We start from the raw sequence: 21,625 nt of genomic DNA, 5'->3' as shown, positions 1-21,625 counted from the left end.
GAGACAGCTACAAAAAGATTATTTTTTTGTCAAGAAATTTTCAGTTTTACATAGCAGAACAACAAACAATATTCAGCGTCCCCTAGCAGAGTAGCAAACAATATTTGGTATCCCTTTTTCAAAGTACATAATTAGTAGCTGAGAATCACGATAGCCCAACACAAAGCAGCCTGGTGCAGTAATAATCTATGGTTTTCCAAGATGGGATCTGCAGCCAGTTGATATTAATCTCCCAACACGATATCTGGGGCTATACTTTCATCACAGAGATCATCTGTAAGATGTTGGCACTGCAGGTTCATTATTTGCATGAGACTGCTGCACATTATTTAGTGGAGTTTATACTTTTCCCTACTATTCTGTGACTATGGCGTTAGCATTAGGAATGGGGATTTCCTCCCTCTATAAGCACTTACTGTGCATTAGTTAGTCATTCATAGGGGAAGTCTCTAGGGTAGCATGCTAAACACAGGCCCCTGTAATGTACAGTGTAGATGCATGTGAACAAGACAAGTACAGGGGTAACAGCAAAACAAAATATTTCATATTCATTCACTACATCACCAAACTCAGGCTACTTTAAAATAAAGTTCTGTCCTGTCCTGTGCTCTTCACCAGTCAGAGCCTAGTTGACAGCCATTACCTTTTAGGTATGTGGCTGACAGCCAATAAAGTCAGTGGCAGATTTACTGATAGAAAAAGCCTGACGCTTGCTGTCAAGTTCTTGTCGGGGTGTGCACCTAAGTAGAAAGACTGTAGTGATGGTGGTGATGACAACTGTATCAGTTTTGACCTTCTGCTGATCACTTTCTTTATAATCTTCCTTACTTGTGGGGCTCCTTGTTCATTAATGTATTGCTGAATGGATTATTAGAAACACTTTGTTCTAAAACTTGTAGATACATGGCAGTTGATGCTAGTTCACTTATTATGGTCAGCTAAAATAAGTATTGGAAAAAAAATCACATAAAATTACAGGTCGATTGCTAGCATCTCTTAAATAACTAAGAAGACAAAAGAATGACCGCAGTTACACGTGCAATAAGTACTGCATGACAAGAATTGTTTTACATTAAAACTATTAAAGTATTTCATGCTGTAATAGTTTCTTCCCCGTTTGCTATGGGTAACGTTGTTTGTTTATTACAGCTGTGTCCAGGTATGAGGAGTTTGGATTTAGAGTTGCAGTCATTGCCTCCATTGTCAGCTGTGCAATAATCCTTCTGATGTCCATGGCTTTTCTAACATGCTGCTTAGTCAAATGTGTAAAGAAAGGAGAAAGACGACGGCCTGAAAGGTAAGGGATTTTAACACAAATACTCTGAAAGAAATCAAAAGTTGAGTATTTATATAGTTCACGTTACATTACCAGTACATAATGTATACTCGGAGCCAGAGCTATAATGCATAAATAGCCTAGTATGAACCTATGAACCTAAAAGTTTTACTTCCAGTTTCAGATGTTACAGTACTCTATTTACAGGTATGCAGACACATAGGTCACATGATTCAGCATGCATGCATTACATCTCAGACTGCCTGGTTCTTTTTTTTTTTTCTGTTTATTATGATTATTGAAGAAGAAAAAATGGATAAAATGGTGTACCAGATCAAAAATGTAAAGCACAGAAAAACAAAGATCTCAAACACCGTAAACACAGCTAATAACTTTAATAGTGGTAAGCGCTTTCACAGCAAACTGCTGCTTCATCAGATGATTCAATTCACATAATTTACTTAGTAATATAAATAAAATGTAAAAAGTAATCCACAAATCAAAAAATTAGATTACGATCACATGATCAATATACTCTGATGCAATGTATCTAACTAAGCATCAAGTTAAAGATAGTGTTACAAAAATCCAATCACATCATATCATTCATTAGTATGTGATGGGAAAAATAAAGCAATGTTAAAAACTTCACCTTTTCAGATTTCACAATTTCAGTACTGGTATCAAACAAATTTTATCATTTAGCCCTTTACCCCTGTCTGCTTGCAGCTTAATTATCCAGCATAGCTCCCTTTCTTCCATTTTACTTAAGTAATCACCCTTCTTGGCTCCAAATTCTAATTTCTCAACCACCATGAAAGTAAATGTATGTATAGCTCCCATTCGGGCTACATGTCTGGCCAGTGTCTTGTTCTCATCACACTGCCTAATATGTCTTACATGCTCTCTAATCCTTTCTTTAAGTCTTCTGCTCATCTTTCCAATATAGAAAGAAGCACATTGTTTACATTGAGCTAGATAGACTTAGCATTACAGTCAGCTGTCAAGTTAAAGACAAAACATATGCCCAGTAATGGGTGTATAAAAGCTCCTTCTGGATTGGTGTAATTGCAAAAGTTGCATGCAAGGCAGGGGAAAAGTACCCCTCAGTTGCAGTTCTGTTGTATCTGTGTGCTTATCATAGCATTTCAAATTCTTATTATTCTTATATAGACAGTTGGGTTTCTTACCAACTAGTGATCGTAATTTAACATCATTAGTTAATATATGCCAATTACTTTCTATGACATGGCGTATCATAGCAATGTCACTAGAATAAAATAAAGAGACTGGCAGCATAGTATTCCTGTTATTGTTATTGCCAGTATTCACACTATCGATTGAAGGTATAGCAGGAGCCTGTCTAGAAAAATATGGCCAAACTGAACTATCCATCAACAGCGAAACATAAGAGACCATATTCATCACTTTCATTTTCACCATAGCATCTCTGTATAAAGTCACTTTTTAATTTACCAGTGTCTCTGACAAAAAAAACTTGTTCAGTATTCAGCCTCAACATCCTAACTGTATTTATATATGTGTATATATATATATATATATATATATATATATATATATATATATAATGTGTGTGTGTGTGTGTGTGTGTGTGTGAGCTCCTAACTGTGAACTTTGAAAAAAACATGGTCATATGTAAATAATGTACAAAATCATAACAACATTCCGCAGTTTCCCTCCACAACAAAAATACATCAACAAATTGTTTGTAAAAAGAAATGTGGGGAGTAATCACATTCATTTGTAAAATATACTGATGCTCCCAGTGTGCTAGCATGATATTGGCGTAGCTGTTGGTACAAGATTTCCCTATAGCTACACCTAATCATTGTCAGTAATATTTTCCTGCATATAAAAACAAATTATTCTCAAAAATTAGCTCTACAAGCAAACTAATAACATCAATTTCTTTTACCATCCATATTACCATCCTTGTATAAAAACTCTCTCATATTTTCAAGCCCAGTGGCATTAGAGATATCAGTAAACAGAGAGAAAATATCTAATATAAGTAACATAATCTCTGACTTATAATTACAACTATCAACAAAAACATATAAATCCTTCAAAAACTGTTTTGTATCCTTCAATACAGTAAAAATTCTATCATAAACGGGCCTCAATTTAGATTCAACATATATTAAAATAGGTTTTGCCACCCACCCCGACCAGATTCAATGTGTGTGAATGGGGGTGCAGTGGGTTCCTTATGAATTTTAGGTAGGGCATAAAAAGGTTGGAATCATCATATTCCTGGACTTTTGAAAAGCATTTGATACTCTCTGCCACCAGAAACTCTTACATAAACTCTCATCCGTATGGCTCACCAATTCTTCACTGTAATGGGTCCTTAGCTACCTGTCAAAGAGAGCACAAACAGTGAAATGGAAAAATGATTTGCCCACCTTCTTGCCTGTGAGTATTGGTGAACCATAAGGACATTTACTAAGCACCATATGTTTCAACATATTCATCAGTGACATCTACAGTGCTGCAGAAAAGTGCTACTATAGTTAGACATGCTGAACACTCAGCCCTAATCTGTTCTCCTAAATTTCTGTCTGACCTTACACAAGAATCATTCTTATCAATTGAAACATGGCTAAATAATTAAAAACTACTGGTAAACCCCATAAAAACTTAATTACTGCTCTTTACCCCAAACGGCATCTCTGCCAACAATAGTATTCACTATCATCTCTGCCAACAACACCATGATATAACAAGAAAACCACACAAAATCACTGGTTATAATCATAACCTGTTGATATTTGACCACCATGTCATAAGTGTTTAAAATAAATCATCAAAAGCTAGGTACATTATACAGGATAAACACCTACCTCTCTGACAGCCAGAAGAAGACATTGAGCCTCTACTTTCTTACTGCTGTCTCTGCTCTATCCTGTCTCAAGCTTCACTAACCTTCAAGTCTCACAACTGTTCAAATTTGAGAAATGATGAAATAAAATGGCAACATTTACATAAAACTATAACAATAGAATGCACCACTATGTAGCCCTCAGAGAATTAAACTTGTTAGAAGTATTACATCAACTAGCTCTTTCTCAGCTAGCTGTAGTGCACAGACTTCTCTATCAGGCAGAAAGTTGTTCTGCCCTTAAAATCTAATAAAACACCGCTACCCCAATAGAATTTTAAGCTCTAAAGAAAAATCAGTATAATCAAATAATCTAATATAGCAGGTGACTCTCTGTATTCAAATAGTGTAGCTAAATTATGGAACCACATCCCGCTACCCCTTAAATCCATTCTGAAAGCAAACTCATTTAAAACACAACTAAAACTTCACCTATCAAGTCAATGGATCTGCTCCTGTACATCTCCAGGATAAATGCCACTGTTGTCTTTGGTTTGCCATATCATCAAACCATTTCTCTTCATTTAAAATCCTATGTCTTACATCTTGTATTCACCTGAATAAGCATGTACATAGTTTTGTGACACTGCTCACCCCTCACCTCTATATTTCTAACATAATCTTCAAATGATAGTCAGTTGCTTTATTTACTTATATTCAATATCACGAGTGCCCCCACTGGAAACAAGTACCAACAATGTAATGTATCTGCAGTGATAATGAAAACGCCCTTTAGACTGATTATACCTAGCAGCAACTGGTGATCAATATCTAGCACAGACTGTTTTTTCCATGTAGTTAGTGGTTGACTTTGTTAGTTTTCCATGTAAAGGTAAGGGCTTCACTTTCTGCACTGACTTAAATTAAGCTTTGGTTTCTAACTGTGAAATGAATGTGCTGAATCTCTATATTTGGAGATTATGTGATAGAATAACATGGCATCTGTAAGACAGAGCTCATATATCAAACCTAACAGGCAAAACTGGACCAGAACTGGTATTCTTCCAGTGCGAACATTTGTATCACTCCCTTGAAAGTCTGTTTATACTCTACAGCCCATTTTCATAGAGACCCATTTGGTAGCAGTGCATTTAATGTGTGCAGTATTTGGGGTTTGGCAGAATCCTGGGGTGGTTGTTTGCAACTCTTATGAATGGCACACCCTGAAACCTGGGTATCTTTATTACAGACTCCATTTTATTTCTCTTCTACTGCACACAACATAAAAAAGTTCATATTTGGAAATGTTGCGCTTGTTTCTGTTTACTCAAAGTTGTATGCTTTTTGATTGTCTTGGAGATTTCCAAGGTTATCCATGTGGTCTTCATTTAACATTCTTACCCTTCATCAGGTAAGCATGTACTAACAGCACACTGAATAGGTACTACCACAAGTTCACTTCAAATTAAGCACCTCTGACAAGCTGTAAATACAGTGCCAGCATTCATTTCCCAATACACTATTATATTACCACACCATAAGCACCTGCCAGTCACCCCTCACACACAACGTGTGCCTGGGGCATTTGTCTCTTAGCCCTGCACTAGTTGTACCTCTGTGTGTGAGTAGCGGTATATTGGGCAGTCATCATCACTGTTACCTCGTTGTAGTTGGTTTTCTGTTTTCCCAGTTTGGTTATTGGCAAGGACTGCACAATCTCACTCTGTCCATGTGTGCTTTTGCTGTGTGTGCTGGTTTCTTCACATATCTCAAAGATGTGCCATAGGTAAGCTGATGAGTGTGCAGTGAGTGAATGCATGTATTGTGTAATGGGATGAATTCCCTTCCAGTACTAGTTTATCTATCTTTACGCAGAGTGCCAGATAGACTCTGCTTTCCCATAGACACTGATTGGATTAAGTAGATAATTGGAGAATAAATGAATGAAGTATGCTTATAACAAGTCAGTTTTCATGAATTGCTCACTTTCTTTATCAAGAATGTGAAGATATTTGTTATAGCAGAGAGTATTTCACTTCTGTTAACACTGAGTTAATGATACCTTTAAAAATCTGCACAGATATCAACATTCCCTGTTTTTTATTTTTTTAAGCAATGGCACGATGGCACTATGGATGTAGCTCATGATGCACTCCACAATACTTTAGACATCACAGCAATGGCACGATGGCACTATGGATGTAGCTCATGGTGCACTCCACAATACTTTATACATCACAGCAATGGCACGATGGCACTATGGATGTAGCTCATGATGCACTCCACAATACTTTAGACATCACAGCAATGGCACGATGGCACTATGGATGTAGCTCATGGTGCACTCCACAATACTTTAGACATCACAGCAATGGCACGATGGCACTATGGATGTAGCTCATGATGCACTCCACAATACTTTAGACATCACAGCAATGGCACGATGGCACTATGGATGTAGCTCATGGTGCACTCCACAATACTTTAGACATCACAGCAATGGCACGATGGCACTATGGATGTAGCTCATGGTGCACTCCACAATACTTTAGACATCACAGCAATGGCACGATGGCACTATGGATGTAGCTCATGATGCACTCCACAATACTTTAGACATCACATAGCACTTTCAAGCTTTTATAGTTCTACCCGTACCTTAGGACCAAGAGCATAAAGCAGTATCATTCCATTATGAAATTTCAGGCTAAATTAAATCAAGTTCAGTCTTTGCCTTTATGCCTTTCATTGTATCCATCTCTTTGTCACAGACTTCTCTATCTAACAACTGATAGATTCAAATCCTTTGCAACCTTGCTACTGTCCTTCACTGCTTGGTATGACTTTTAACACAGTATCATTTGATTAGGTTTTCCTTATCTAATCTGTACCGAACAATGATATTTTTCCTTTATACAGATAAATTCAAATTCTGTATTATGCATTTATATGGCACAGTCAATTTGTAGCCTTTTGAGTCACTTTCTTACCTATATATGACAGTGAACTTATGATTCAGTGTGGAAACAATCCCAAAAAGTTCTGGCAGGCAATTAACTCACTCCTCCACCCAGGTAAAGCCACAACCCCAGAACCAACAACCAATAACCAAAGCGTGAGTATAGCATCACAAATCAACAAGTACTTTATAAACATCATCCTCTCCTCAGTTACAGGGAACAATTGGGTCTATATTATAAGATTGATGATTGAAAACATTGAACACCATATGGTCGACACCATATGGTCGATGTCTTCAAACATCGAACTTATAAAAACAACAAAAAAAAAAAGAAAAAAGTACCCTGATGGGTTTAAGCAGGGGGCAAGCCATCCTGCACCCCCACACCCCCGCTACTTAAATATACCAGCTCCAACACCGCACTACATTGCAGTAAATGGAAATCTCCCCTTATGGAGATTCCCATTTACACGTTCGATGTTCTCCGCTTTCACTATTCTCGTGTCGACAGTATAATATAGACCTGGAACAATTCCACCCCACCAACTCTCCCACTTAATATGGAAACTAACAACTGTTTTGATCTCAAACCTGTCCCAACTAACACTATAAGAACAATGCTGAAAAAACTGAAACCTTCTTCTTTAGCAGCTGAATAACTCCCCAATGAGTACCCCAGACTTAAAGCCGATGCCACCGATAACTGTGTCTATCTCCATTCTGGTAAATAGGTCTATAGCAGAACAATTTGTCCCAAAATTATGGAAAATTTCCTATATTACCCCTTTGCATAAACGAGGAACATCAACAGAATTAAACAATTTCAGACCCATAGCCATCCTTTCCCCCTGTATCAAACTTCTGGAAAAATGTATACATGCTCAAGTACTACAATACCTGCTGTCTCACAACCTTATCTCTCCCTCCCAACATGGTTTCAGACCAAAACACAGCACCACCACAGCCCTAATTAATTTCTCTAACACCATCAACCAGCTCAGAAGTTCAAACCAACAAGTAGCATCAGTCTTCCTAGACATGTCAAAAGCATTCAACACTGTCTCCCATCAGTTACTCCTTAATACACTTGCCTCACTAAACCTATCAAAGACTTCCCTCTCCTGGATCCTAAGCTGTCTTTCTGACAGACAACAAGCAGTGCAATGGAAATACAAACTCTCACCACTTCTGCCTGTCTCAGTCAGAGTCCCGCAGGGATCCATACTAGGGCCCCTTCTTTTCACCATCTTCTCTAATGATCTAGCCTCATCCACAACACTCACTAAAGTAGTTCAATATGTGAATGATTCAACTTTAATCTGCTTATCAGATACCATATCAGATCTCCAAATAGTAGCCAACAAGCTTTTAATGAGATAGAAACATACAGTATCTAAGTAAATCACTAGTAATTCTCAACACCAAAACACACAGTTAATACTATTTACCAGTAGCAAACAATCACCAACCACCCTCCTTTCACCATTCTCTCAGCAAACCACACAGTCATCCAGGCAGTTGAGCATACCAAACTCCTTGGCATGACAATTGACAACAAACTCAGATATGACCAACACATAGCCATCACAATTAAGAAAGTTCATTTCAAACTTGGCTCACTGTACAGAAGCAAGCCATTCCTCACTGACAATACCAGACTCGCCATATCCAGAACCTTCCTCCCCTCTATGCTCCTATATGCTTTCCCCCTTTTTACCAACTTAAAAAAAATCAGACTTAAGCAAATTGGAAACTTACTACAACAAAATAGCCTGCTTTGCAGCCAATCTTCCCCACCAAACCCACCATTGTATTGCTGTACATAAATTAAATAGGCTCAAGCTTCCTAACCTTCTCCATCTCTACCAACTTAAATTCACACACAATATCATCTTCCATCCTGACAATTGCCCATCCCTCAAGGAACTTGTTGCTCCCTAGTCATGCCCACGAAATCTAAAATCTGCAGACAGAAACTTTCTCACAGTAAACAAAGCTAACAACACTCATGGCAAAGCCCTATTCTCAAATCAAATAGCCCAATTATGGAACTCTCTACCCCGCACCTTCCAAAACACACCTGAATCTACCAATTTCAAACAACTACTATACGAACATCTATCCAAAAGCTGGCATTGCTCCTGTGCCAAACCTGACTGACAAGATATCTGTAACTCTCTCAACACACTGTTCATGCCTTACCTCATTTTCTCCTTCTTCTCAGTGTTATTACTACTCAAAAATATGTGTGTGTGTGTGTGTGTGTGTGTGTGTGTGTGTATATATATATATATATATATATATATGTATATTAAAAAAAAAAATATATATATATATATATATATATATATATATATATATATATATGGGTCTACTTCTCTTGTTCAAAATTACATTTCTCTGAACAAGAGAAGATTGAGGCCCACTTTAGTGAAAATGCACTTAACTGAAAGTGCACTTCCATGAAACTCAATTTACCAAGCCACAGTACAGTGGGGACTAGGAAATATGCCTTTTCCCCAATGTAGTGCGATCTCTGAGTTAGTATCTATAGGTAACAGGGGTATGGGAGTGCAGGGAAGCTTGCTTCCCCACTAAAATGTGTTTTTGTTTGCCAGACCGGACACTCACTACTTATATATACCAAGTGCAAGAATGCAGTCCGAAATTGGTAAAGTGAGTTTCGCAGAAGTGCACTTTTGCTAAAGCAGGTCTCAATCTTCTCTTGCTCGAACAAGTGTAATTTCGAACAAGAGAAATAGACCCATATATATATATATATATATATATATATATATATATATATATATATATATATATATACACACACACACACACACACACACACACATATATATATATATATATATATATATATATATATATATGAAATCTCATTTGTTCATAGCTATTATTTAATATGTACACAGTACTAATTTTATTTTTCTAACAGTGATCTTTACTGAAATGCTTCTGTGTTTTTCTTTTTGAACCTGTATCTACTAGAAAACTGTATTGAATACTTCTTTGTATAGACTAACTAGATGATGTATATTCTGCACCTTGCTATATGTATAATCTTATAATATCTAATTATTGTATTTTGCTTATATTTCTGTGGAGCCTTTCTCCCTGATCCTCTGCTGAAAATGGTCTTCTGGCCCAGTGAGTCATTCCCAGTAAACAAATGTAAATAAATAAATAAAATAATAATAATAAGTTTGGGAGTAATTCCTCATACTCTTGCAAAACAAAAAGCAAACAACTCCTATTTCTAGTTCCATTATCAATTTTACTCAGGTCTCTTTTAGACTGATACAAATAATTTCTTGAGCAATCCAGTTCAAATTCTACAGCTGTGTATAAATCAGGCTATGCATTCATCTTCTTTCTCTGACCCCACCCTCATATTACATCTGTTATCAACTATTTATTTTTCATAGCCTTATAGGATATGACCACTGGCTCCCCTTTCTGCTTATTGGTGCATTCCTTCCTTCAGGGATTAAAAGTCAGGCTTCCCCAGATTGGGATTCCAATTTGAGGAGCTTTGAAAGTCTATTTGTTCCCCTAGAAGGAGAAGCCAGACATTAGGGAGCTGGATGGATATGGTCACATAGCAGCCCATTTCTCATCCTTACCCTTCTTAATTAAGCATCTTTCATACTCCACAATGGTTGCCTGGTCAGGGAGAGGCATGCTTGCCTTTCACATATGCCTATTTCTTGGACTCAGAGGTATTCTTATATGTTTGTATGGTCAAAGGTTTCTAATAAGCCCATGGTATGTCAATCATTGAAATCTTAAACAAAAGTTCCTTAGTAAAAGGACACCTTCTTGCATAGGCTTTCAGTATGGTCTTACTCATGACATTTTCGATTGTCTTTCTATGATGAATAAATATCAGCTGTGTGCATCCTTGTATCAGGCAGAGGAAAATATTTGTTTTTAAGAAACTTAAGAAACATTAGAATAGCAACACAATTAACTACATCTCATTTTTTTTTGTAAATTCCATAGTTATCGCTATATTTAATGTCAGTTCAAGTTTAAACTCTTCTTTATAAAACAATGATTTTGTGTGTTTTCAGAATCTGCGCCACACACAAATCTAGCTCTGGATACTTCTGCTGACCTGTTTGCAAACTGTCAGTGTTAATTTAATGTAGTCAGGGCTATTAAGGTCACCTGAGAGAGCAATTTAATCTAAAGTCATGATATCACCTGGTTAGTGCAACATAGCAGGGTCACTAGCATTACCTAATTAATATGTCTAACACTCTGGCTCTCTCCGCTCCCCTGCCCTGCCCCCTATTCCCTCCCTCCCCCACTACCTCTACATTTATAGTAATCATAGCCACACCCACAGCTCACCCTCACATCACCTCCACCAGTCACAGCTCCTCAAGTCATATCACATTAAACCACACCAACTTGCTCCACACAAAATACTCCCAATCACTCTCATTCCCACTAGGCATTTTTTGCATCACCCACACTGCTTCCCCATCCACATATAGTGCAACCCTATAATTCCTATTCAGACCCCCACCTAGAAACAACATAAACTTTATAACCATGACTATCACACAACTAAATCTAGTCTGTCTTCTCATAATTCTTTACAACACCACAAATTATCACTCTAGCAATATCCCTAAACTTAGTAGCACAACACTACATTATGCACTCTCATACACAGACACCACACATTATAATAATATCTGCCCACACTTATTCAAGAACTACATAACGGACCAATTCAGAACTAAACACATATGCTCTCATTCCTACTCCAAAAAAACACAATACTTTCTCACACTTTTCACCAAACTCCAACATCTGTATAACCATTTTAACTCCAGGCTCACCATAAGTGGGGATATCTACCCCAACCCAGGCCCAAATCCATCCTGTCCAACACAAACTGCTCAAACACAAATGTCAGAACATAACACCCCACCTTCTTCATCCCTGGGAAAATCAACAACAGTAGCAAAACCAACCAATCTTTTAATGCTAAATATTAATATTAGAAGTATCAAAAATAAAATACCTGAACTCCAGGGCACAATAGCACACTACTCCCCAGACATAGTTGCTTTAAGAGAAACCTGGCTAAATAAAAACATAGCTAACTCAGAAGTTCTCCCTACCAGCTACAATATCATTAGACAAGACAGACCACTTCGTAAAGGGGGTGGAACTGCCTTACTCTACAAGTCCAACTTAACTGTCCGTCAATTACCAAACTCCTACCCTCCCCAATAATTGGGGCATACTTATCTCACAACTTCAACTTCACCCTAAAAGGTCATCACCACAATTGTGATCTATATTCCACCTGGTAATACACCTGCTAGCCTTGAAGACTTCTTATCCTGGTGTTCTTCCACATACTCACAAGAAACCCTTATTCTGGGGACTTCAACCTAGATTGGTTCACCTGTATATCAGAACCACCAAGTAATCTAATAAATCTCCATGGCTACCAGCAGCTAGTCCAAATTCCAACTAGGTGTGACACAAAATCTAAAAGGGAATCCATCCTTGACTGGGTCCTAACTAGCAACCCCACATTGTACCCTCACACAGGCAGTCTCCCAGACACCTTAAGTGACCACAACATAATATACTTTATACGTAGTAGAACAAGCATATGCAAAACCACTAACTATATATCCACTAGAAACACAAACAAATTCTCTCCTGAGGTCCTCAACACTTTACTGTGTAACTGTGACTGGACCCCCCTAAAAACCCTCCCACTTGACCAGGCTGTAGCATATTTCAACAAAACATTTCTACAACACCTAGACACTGTCGCTCCATTGCGCAAAATCAAGGTTAGAACCGCTACAAACCCCTGGCTCAGTAAAGAAACCAAACAAATCCTCAAGTCCAGAGAGACTGCCTGGTGTTACTATAAAAAAAACAAAGAAACACAAAGCCTAACTAAATACCAAGAACTGCGCAACCGTGCAAAAAAATGCATTAGGCTGGACAAAAAATCCTACTATACAACATTACAAACTAAATACCAACACAACCCGCAAAAATTTTGGCAAAATGTAAACCAGCTACTAAAATCCACCCAAAAGGCTACCCCCAAACCAACCACCCCTGACACTAAAGTTCTCATCGAAACACAATTCAACTCCCACTTTGTGAACTCAATTCTATCCTTAGTATCACAGGACAGTTCCTTCCTCACTATCCCCCCAACACAATTAACACTAATACAAGCTTTACCCTCAAAACAGTTTCCACCACTTCAATCAAAAGCATGCTCTCCAAACTAAAAACCTCATCAACAGCAGCTGATCTATTCCCCAGCTATTTCTTGAAACTTACAGCAGATGCTATTGCTATCCCAGTCTCCACTCTCATAAACAGATCAATTGTTGAAAACTATGTGCCCAAACTCTGGAAAATATCCTATGTTACACCCATACATAAAGGCGGGACCTCCACTGAACTTAATAACTACAGACCCATTGCTTTACTCTCCCCCCTGGCCAAAATCCTAGAAAAATGCATCCATACCCAGATGGTAAACTATCTCCTAGACTGCAACATCCTGTCACCTACTCAGCATGGTTTCAGACCTGCCCATAGTACCACTACAGCTCTCCTCTGCTTCACAGACACAGTAAATCGTCTCAAAAATGATGGCCTGCAAGTGTCAACTCTTTTTTGGATATGTCCAAAGCATTTGACACAGTCTCACACCAAATCCTGCTAAACAAACTAAACCAATATCATCTATCTAATTCCACTCTTACCTGGTTCCAAAGCTACTTAACTGACAGGTACCAAGCTGTGAAATGGGAAAATTTCTCTCTCTCTCTCCTCAGTTGCCCATAACTATAGGAGTCCCACAGGGTTCTATCTTAGGACCACTACTATTCACAGTCTCCACACCTCCACACAGCATGCATCTATAATTCAGTATGCAGATGACACTACCTTAATCTGTGCTGCACAAAACATTCCCACCCTCCTGCAAACAACTCAACTAGCATTCTCTGACGTTGAAAACTACCTTACCAAAGCCCAACTTATCCTCAATCCAAAGAAAACTCAGCTTATGATTATAACCAGTTCTAACAAAAACACTAACAGTCAATTCACTATCTACTCCACAAATGCTACTCCAATTGCTCCAGTGGCACAGGCTAAGCTATTGGGAATAACCATAGACTCCCACCTAAAATTTGATAGTCATCTGAACTTAACTATTAAAAAGTACATGCCAAACTGGGGTCACTCTACCGTATCAAACCATTTCTTACCAACAACACAAGATCAGCCATTGCTCGCTCCCAACTTCTATCCACCCTACTCTATGCATCTCCCATTCTGACTAATCTCAACAAAACTGAACTAAGCAAAATGGAAGCTTGCTATAACAGAATTGCCGTTTTGCTGCAAATTGCTCATATAGAACTCATCACTGTACTGCTTTGAGACAGCTCCACTGGCTTGAACTGCCCAACCTCCTAACCTACAATCAGCTCTGCCTCTGTCATTCTATCTATTACCTCCCAATAAGTGTCCTGCCCTCAAAAACCTAGTACAACATCACTCAGCCAAAAGGCCTCTTAGATCATCAAGCAAACTACTACTAGAAGTCACCAACAGCTACAATAGCTTTGGAGATGCACTATATAGTAGTTTGGTGGCTAAAAAATGGAACTCTGTCCCTACTAGCATTCAAAACACATCATCCAAAGCCTCCTTTAAAGACCTCATCAGGCAACATCTCAAGCAAAGTTGGCAGTGCCATGATTGCTCCCCAGGCTAGTGAAAGCGGATAACATATGCATACTAAATCTAGAGCAATTTATAATAGTTTTCAATCTTACTCACAAACACTGGCTAATCTACAATGTATGTACTGTACCTGTGTACTATGTATGTATTCTACCTACATTCCAAAGTTCAGCTGTACACCACAAATCTATTACTTACCTTTATTTTTAAAATTAATATCTTTTTGATTGTTCTCTCCACTGTAACTGTTTGTTTGTGCCGCATACCACTGTAAAAACATGTCTCTTGTAATTTGTGTGTATACTGATTATGTCTAAATAATTAAATGTGTCTGTAATTTTTCTTTGTGGAGCTTTTCTCCCCGGGCCTCTGCTGAAAAAGGGCCTTTTCGGCTCAGTCAGACACCCCCGGTTAACAAATGTAAAATAAATAATAAAATAAATGTTGTAGGCGTGATTGCCCTGTTCCATTTTGTAACTGTTACATAGTCTATCATTATCACTGTTTATCACCTGATTAGACCACCATAGGCAGTATGTCCTATTTCAGTTGGTGGTAGTAATTTTTAGGCATGATCTCTGATGTGATTTGGTTAGTGCATCATATCACTGATGCAACTGGCTGAGTGCATTGTTGGTAGGTGTGTGGAACCGTGTCCAGTAATGGTGCAGACTATGGAAGACAAGGGCATCTGCTATTCTTCCAAACATAAACATTTGTTCAGGTCCAAAAGGTAGAAAAAAAGTAAAGACAAGTTCATTTTTTTACTATAGTGCCACCCGTAAAATAAGTAATCATCATCATCAACCCCCCCCCTTTTTCCCATTTTCTGCATGGGGTCAGAGTGTCATGCTAACTGTTGCTATCTCATAAAATAAGTAAGGGAGTGTAGTATTTAACATATCCCACCATCAAGTAATAATTCAAGTGGAACATATTTAGAATTATCAGTATGGGAGATATATGTCTGTACATATGCCTCATTGTCTCTAAGCCTTAGTAAGATAAAGCTTGTGACGTAGATAAACCTGAATGAACTTGCGGCCCCAGCACAGGATGAAGCAAATGGTAGTAGGAGAAGGAATAAAAAACTTGTCCCACTTGTTTCCCGCAGTATGGATGGTTAGGGACACATGTCTGAGAATACATATCCAAATTGAGTTCAATGATAGCGAATGGAGGTCCATTTGTGGGCAAGATTTCTACAAGTTTAGGTCACTCACATAATCAAACGACAGTCCTGCATAATGTCCCATTATGTGGCTAACCCAGGAGACTTCACTAGGAATGTATTTGAAAACAGTAGGGCTAAAATAAAAAAAAACAATACCTAGGTGAATGATAGCACAGCTCCTTGCAAGCTCAACTTGCTTTGCTAGGTGAACAAGTGGCCATAAGTCTCTCTGGAGTAAAATTGTTTCAATAAACTATCCAAGGAGTGGTTTGATAACCAGAGGCTTCCATAGCCAAAAAAGAAGAGTAGAAGTCAAATACCAGGGCCATCATACCACTGCCACTTAGGGTTCTGCATTAAACCCTGCCCATCACCGCACATATAAAGCTTTTGTCTCAAGATGTGCAGGCAGTTGTGGTGTAAAATAATTGTTGTCTCATATTTGGTAAAGTCATAAAATCCAAAAGATCCACAACCAGCAGAAATGACTAGGCAAATTAAAAATGTCTAAAACTGAAAACAAGTTATAAAATTCCACTAAATATATTTTATTGTTTAAAAAAAAAACATTAATAAGTACTTTTTTCCTGTCAGACATGTGAAGTAAATGTTCTAACTAACTTTCTTTATGCAAAATGAGAAATCATGTGATCAAGCTATCAGAACGTCATGATCAAAAACAAGTGCATTAGTGCTGCACAGCTTCCTTTTTAGAAAACTCTTGGCATTTTCAACCTCATTTATATCTTAAATATGCATTTCATGTTAGCTGTCAACTGTACTCCTTCCAGTCAGTGCCAGATCCAGCACTAGGCACCCAAGGCAATCGCCTAGAGCCCACTGGCTGGTAGGGGCCAGCTTGCCAAGGGACTACCACATTTACCTTTTTTAATTAAAAAAAATCTTCTAAGGGAATTCTTCTTTAAAAACGGCCTCTGCATCTGGTCATACACACCTGTTGTATCTGTGCATGCATCATCGCAAAGACCTCCTGTTCTTCCTTTTCGCATTCTGTGCATGTGGAATATAAATACAAGAAGACGTTCCATTCCTGTGCTTGCTTCTGTGGAATGTAGACTTGCTGTTCCCAGATAATGGCAAAATGGATTAAGAGCAAGATGTTTTATCATGGTAGAATGTTTTCATTTATAACGTTCTGTTCATATAGTCTTAATTTTACATTAATCTTATGATTTGCATATATATATATATATATATATATATATATATATATATATGTAAAACTTAATATATATTAATTGCGGTAGATCTCAGTTTCATACCTCTCTACTGTCCAGATTTCCACAGAATGTCCAGAATTTTTATTCATATTTTTAGTTTGTTCCTCATAAAATTTGTGTTTTTTCTGGCATGTTACTGGGGATTTAAGTCACTAAATAATGATAGACATTTGAGTTTCTGACTTCATATCCTCAAAAAATGCATGGCAACACACAGCGTATTATTCTAGCAGCTTTCTACATTTATAAGAGCAGTATTTAATATATGTCCATATTTTTTGCGCCTTCAAACCTCCCCCAAATTATTTTTGACATTGTCTGGATTTCTTGCACTAAGAGATTGAGGGGTATGTTCAGTCTACAGTGGAGTAATTATGTCCACAGATAAACTTGTTACATGTCAAGTTCTTTTGTTCATATGGGATGCCAGTTTCTGTAATTTTATTAGTTGAACTTGGTGTCTGCCATGGCTTTGTGTGTGTGTAAATAAAATGCCTAAGTTGGGGATAGCAGTTGGTTAGATAATTTGCTTAGGCTCAAACTCTGTACCTACTATTGTACTACAGTGTTTGAAAGCATTGTTAGTAGCACAATTGGTAGCATGCTTGTTCTTGATGCAGAAGGCTGTGGGTATATTCCCACAGTATATTGCTGCTAGTGTAGTATACTTTAAGGGGGGTCGGGTGCATTATTGCTAGTGTATTTATACATTAAGGGGGGTGCTGTAGTCCTGAGTATGTCCTTTTGATGAGATGCCTAGTAACTATGAACTTATTGTCAGTTTGCCATCCATTCCCTATTGCAATATTACCAGCTTACCAATTTATTTTAATGTAACATAGGCAATTTATTTTTCGAGGGCAACAGACACTAAATTTGTAGATGAAACTCTGAAATATAAAGTTGTTTGCTAGCAGCAACATCTTCATTAGTTATTGATCTCTTGAATATGGAATTATTCAGTTGAATTTTACTTCTTCAGAAATTGTGCATATTGACTGATATTGGTAAATTGTAATGACAGAACTTTCTGATGACTTTTATGGTTAAAATGTGGTGAATTGTGCAGTTTTGTCATTGTTGGTTCATACATTTTGTTTCATTGCTTACTGGAAAAATGTTCAAAACTACAAATTTAATATAATGCAATCAGGAAGATGAATCAAAGAACACATGCATGTATGCATGGTCCTAAAAATGTGTGCAGGGGGTTTATGATTTGAAAACAGCCCAAAGGTAAACTTTATCCACCACTGGCTAGATGCATTTTCTTTGAAGGTGGGTTTTAATGCTGTTTCAAAGAATATGAGCTTCAAAGGAAGAGAAGTTTGTTTCAATGCCAGGTCTGCTTTCATGGTGAAACTGTATTGTTTTGTTTAGCAAATGTCTGTCAGTGTTTGTGCTATAAAATTTGAAATAAAAGTAATCATTATAGAAATAAAGAATAAAACAGTATGCACACTGGGAGGGTTTGAACAGTGTTTACGGTAACTCTGGAGAAATGACCAAGTAATGGGACACTGGGATGTTTGCAGGGTTGGTGGAGGGGTAGCTGTACATGGGGAGGGTCCTATCCATTACCTTGCCTAGGGGCCCCATTTCACCATGATCTGGCTCTGTGTCCAGGCCAATAAATCTTGCACTTTTGTTTTACCATGTAAGGAATTAACTTCCTGTAGCACAGTAAATTTCAACATTGCCTTACTACAGATTTTGAAGAGTTTTAACAAACCATTATTTTCATTTTATTTAATTGCGTACATATGCTCATAGATGATGTGCCAGTAACCTAGCTGTTCTGCCTATATAAAAATCATTGTAACAGGCACACCTTGCAATGTAAACAGCTTGCATGGTTATACATGAAAAATAACTTGGTATTATATAAGACCCCCCTTTACATCAACAGCTCAATGGATGAAAAAATAAATGGTTCTAATTACATGAGCCATGAGCCATCATACCTTTCTTATCTATCCTCTCTGTTACCAGTTGAACTGATAATTCCTTCAAGTTTCTGGCTTTTTCATATGTAACTAGGTATATCAGATGGAAAAATCCTCAAAAATGTCCAGTTAGACTTTATTATTTTTAGTCGTTTATTCTCTGTGTGGGCAGTTTACTGTGATATTCTATGGAACTATGATGATGCTAGGTTTCACTCTTTGGAAGGTATGCTGATGCTATGTTTCCCTCTGTGGAACGTATGCTGATGTTATGTTTCACTCTGTGGAAGGTATGCTGATGCTATGTCTCACTCTGTGGAAGGTATGCTGATGCTATGTTTCACTCTATGGAAGTTATGCTGATGCTATGTTTCACTCTGTGGAAGGTATGCTGATGTTACGTTTCACTCTGTGGAAGGTATGCTGACGCTATGTTTCTCTCTATGGAAGGTATGCTGATGCTATGTTTCACTCTGTGGAAGGTATGCTGATGTTATGTTTCACTCTGTGGAAGGTATGCTGATGCTATGTTTCACTCTGTGGAAGGTATGCTGATGCTATGTTTCCCTCTGTGGAATATATGCTGATGCTATGTTTCACTCTGTGGAAGGTATGTTGATGCTATGTTTCACTCTGTGGAAGGTATGCTGATGCTATGTTTCACTCTGTGGAAGGTATACTGATGCTATGTTTCACTCTGTGGAAGGTATGCTGATGCTATGTTTCACTCTGTGGAAGGTATGCTGATGCTATGTTTCACTCTGTGGAAGGTATGCTGATGCTATGTTTCACTCTGTGGAAGGTATGCTGATGTTACGTTTCACTCTGTGGAAGGTATGCTGATGCTACGTTTCACTCTGTGGAAGGTATGCTGATGCTACGTTTCACTCTGTGGAAGGTATGCTGATGTTACGTTTCACTCTGTGGAAGGTATGCTGATGCTATGTTTCACTCTGTGGAAGGTATGCTGATGCTATGTTTCACTCTGTGGAATATATGCTGATGCTATGTTTCACTCTGTGGAAGGTATGCTGATGCTATGTTTCACTCTGTGGAAGGTATGCTGATGTTATGTTTCACTCTGTGGAAGGTATGCTGATGCTATGTTTCACTCTGTGGAAGGTATGCTGATGCTATGTTTCACTCTGTGGAAGGTATGCTGATGCTATGTTTCACACTGTGGAAGGTATGCTGATGTTATGTTTCACTCTGTAAAAGGTATGCTGATGCTATGTTTCACTCTGTGGAAGGTATGCTGACGTTATGTTTCACTCTGTGGAAGGTATGCTGATGCAATGTTTCACTCTGTGGAAGGTATGCTGATGCAATGTTTCACTCTGTGGAAGGTATGCTCGTGCTATGTTTCACTCTGTGGAAGGTATGCTCATGCTATGTTTCACTCTGTGGAAGGTATGCTCATGCTATGTTTCACTCTGTGGAAGGTATGCTGATGTTATGTTTCACTCTCTGGAAGGTATGCTCATGCTATGTTTCACTCTGTGGAAGGTATGCTGATGCTATGTTTCACTCTCTGGAAGGTATGTTGGTGCTATGTTTCACTCTGTGGAAGGTATGCTGATGCTATGTTTCCCTCTGTGGAAGGTATGCTGATGCTATGTTTTCCTCTGTGGAAGGTATGCTGATGCTATGGTTCCCCCTGTGGAACGTATGCTGATGCTATGTTTCCCCTCTGTGGAACGTATGCTGATGCTATGTTTCACTCTGTGGAAGGTATGCTGATGCTATGTTTCACTCTGTGGAAGGTATGCTGATGCTATGTTTCACTCTGTGGAAGATATGCTGATGCTATGTTTCACTCTGTGGAAGGTATGCTGATGTTACGTTTCACTCTGTGGAAGGTATGCTGATGCTATGTTTCACTCTGTGGAAGGTATGCTGATGCTATGTTTCACTCTGTGGAAGGTATGCTGATGCTATATTTCACTCTATGGAAGGTATGCTGATGCTATGTTTCACTCTGTGGAAGGTGTGCTGATGCTACGTTTCACTCTGTGGAAGGTATGCGGATGCTACGTTTCACTCTGGAAGGTATGCTGATGCTGAGTTTCACTCTATGGAAGGTATGCTGATGCTATGTTTCACTCTGTGGAAGGTATGCTGATGCTATGTTTCACTCTGTGGAATATATGCTGATGCTATGTTTCACTCTGTGGAAGGTATGCCGATGCTATGTTTCACTCTGTGGAAGGTATGCTGATGCTACATTTCACTCTGTGGAAGATATGCTGATGTTATGTTTCACTCTGTAAAAGGTATGCTAATGCTATGTTTCACTCTGTGGAAGGTACGCTGATGCTATGTTTCACTCTGTAGAAGGTATGCTGATGCTATGTTTCACACTGTGGAAGGTATGCTGATGTTATGTTTCACTCTGTAAAAGGTATGCT

The 21,625-nt window shown here is 38.2% G+C and overlaps 1 protein-coding gene across 1 annotated transcript in view; it reads left to right on the top strand.

The window, feature by feature from the left end:
• The window catches only part of SUSD3 (sushi domain containing 3), a 1,048,308-nt gene that overhangs the window by 710,052 nt on the left and 316,631 nt on the right, over window positions 1-21,625 (top strand). Inside the window, exon 3 of the mRNA XM_044078145.1 lies at window positions 1,150-1,297. Coding sequence (XP_043934080.1) covers window positions 1,150-1,297 — 148 coding nt within the window. The remainder of the gene's footprint in view (window positions 1-1,149; window positions 1,298-21,625) is intronic.

This window comes from Protopterus annectens, chromosome 7.part0, assembly GCF_019279795.1.
Source record: "Protopterus annectens isolate FY-2018-M chromosome 7.part0, PAN1.0, whole genome shotgun sequence".
In the NCBI taxonomy this organism is placed as follows: domain Eukaryota; kingdom Metazoa; phylum Chordata; order Ceratodontiformes; family Protopteridae; genus Protopterus; species Protopterus annectens.
Note: the sequence above shows the minus strand (reverse complement) of the source record. Positions and strands in the feature narration are given on the sequence as shown.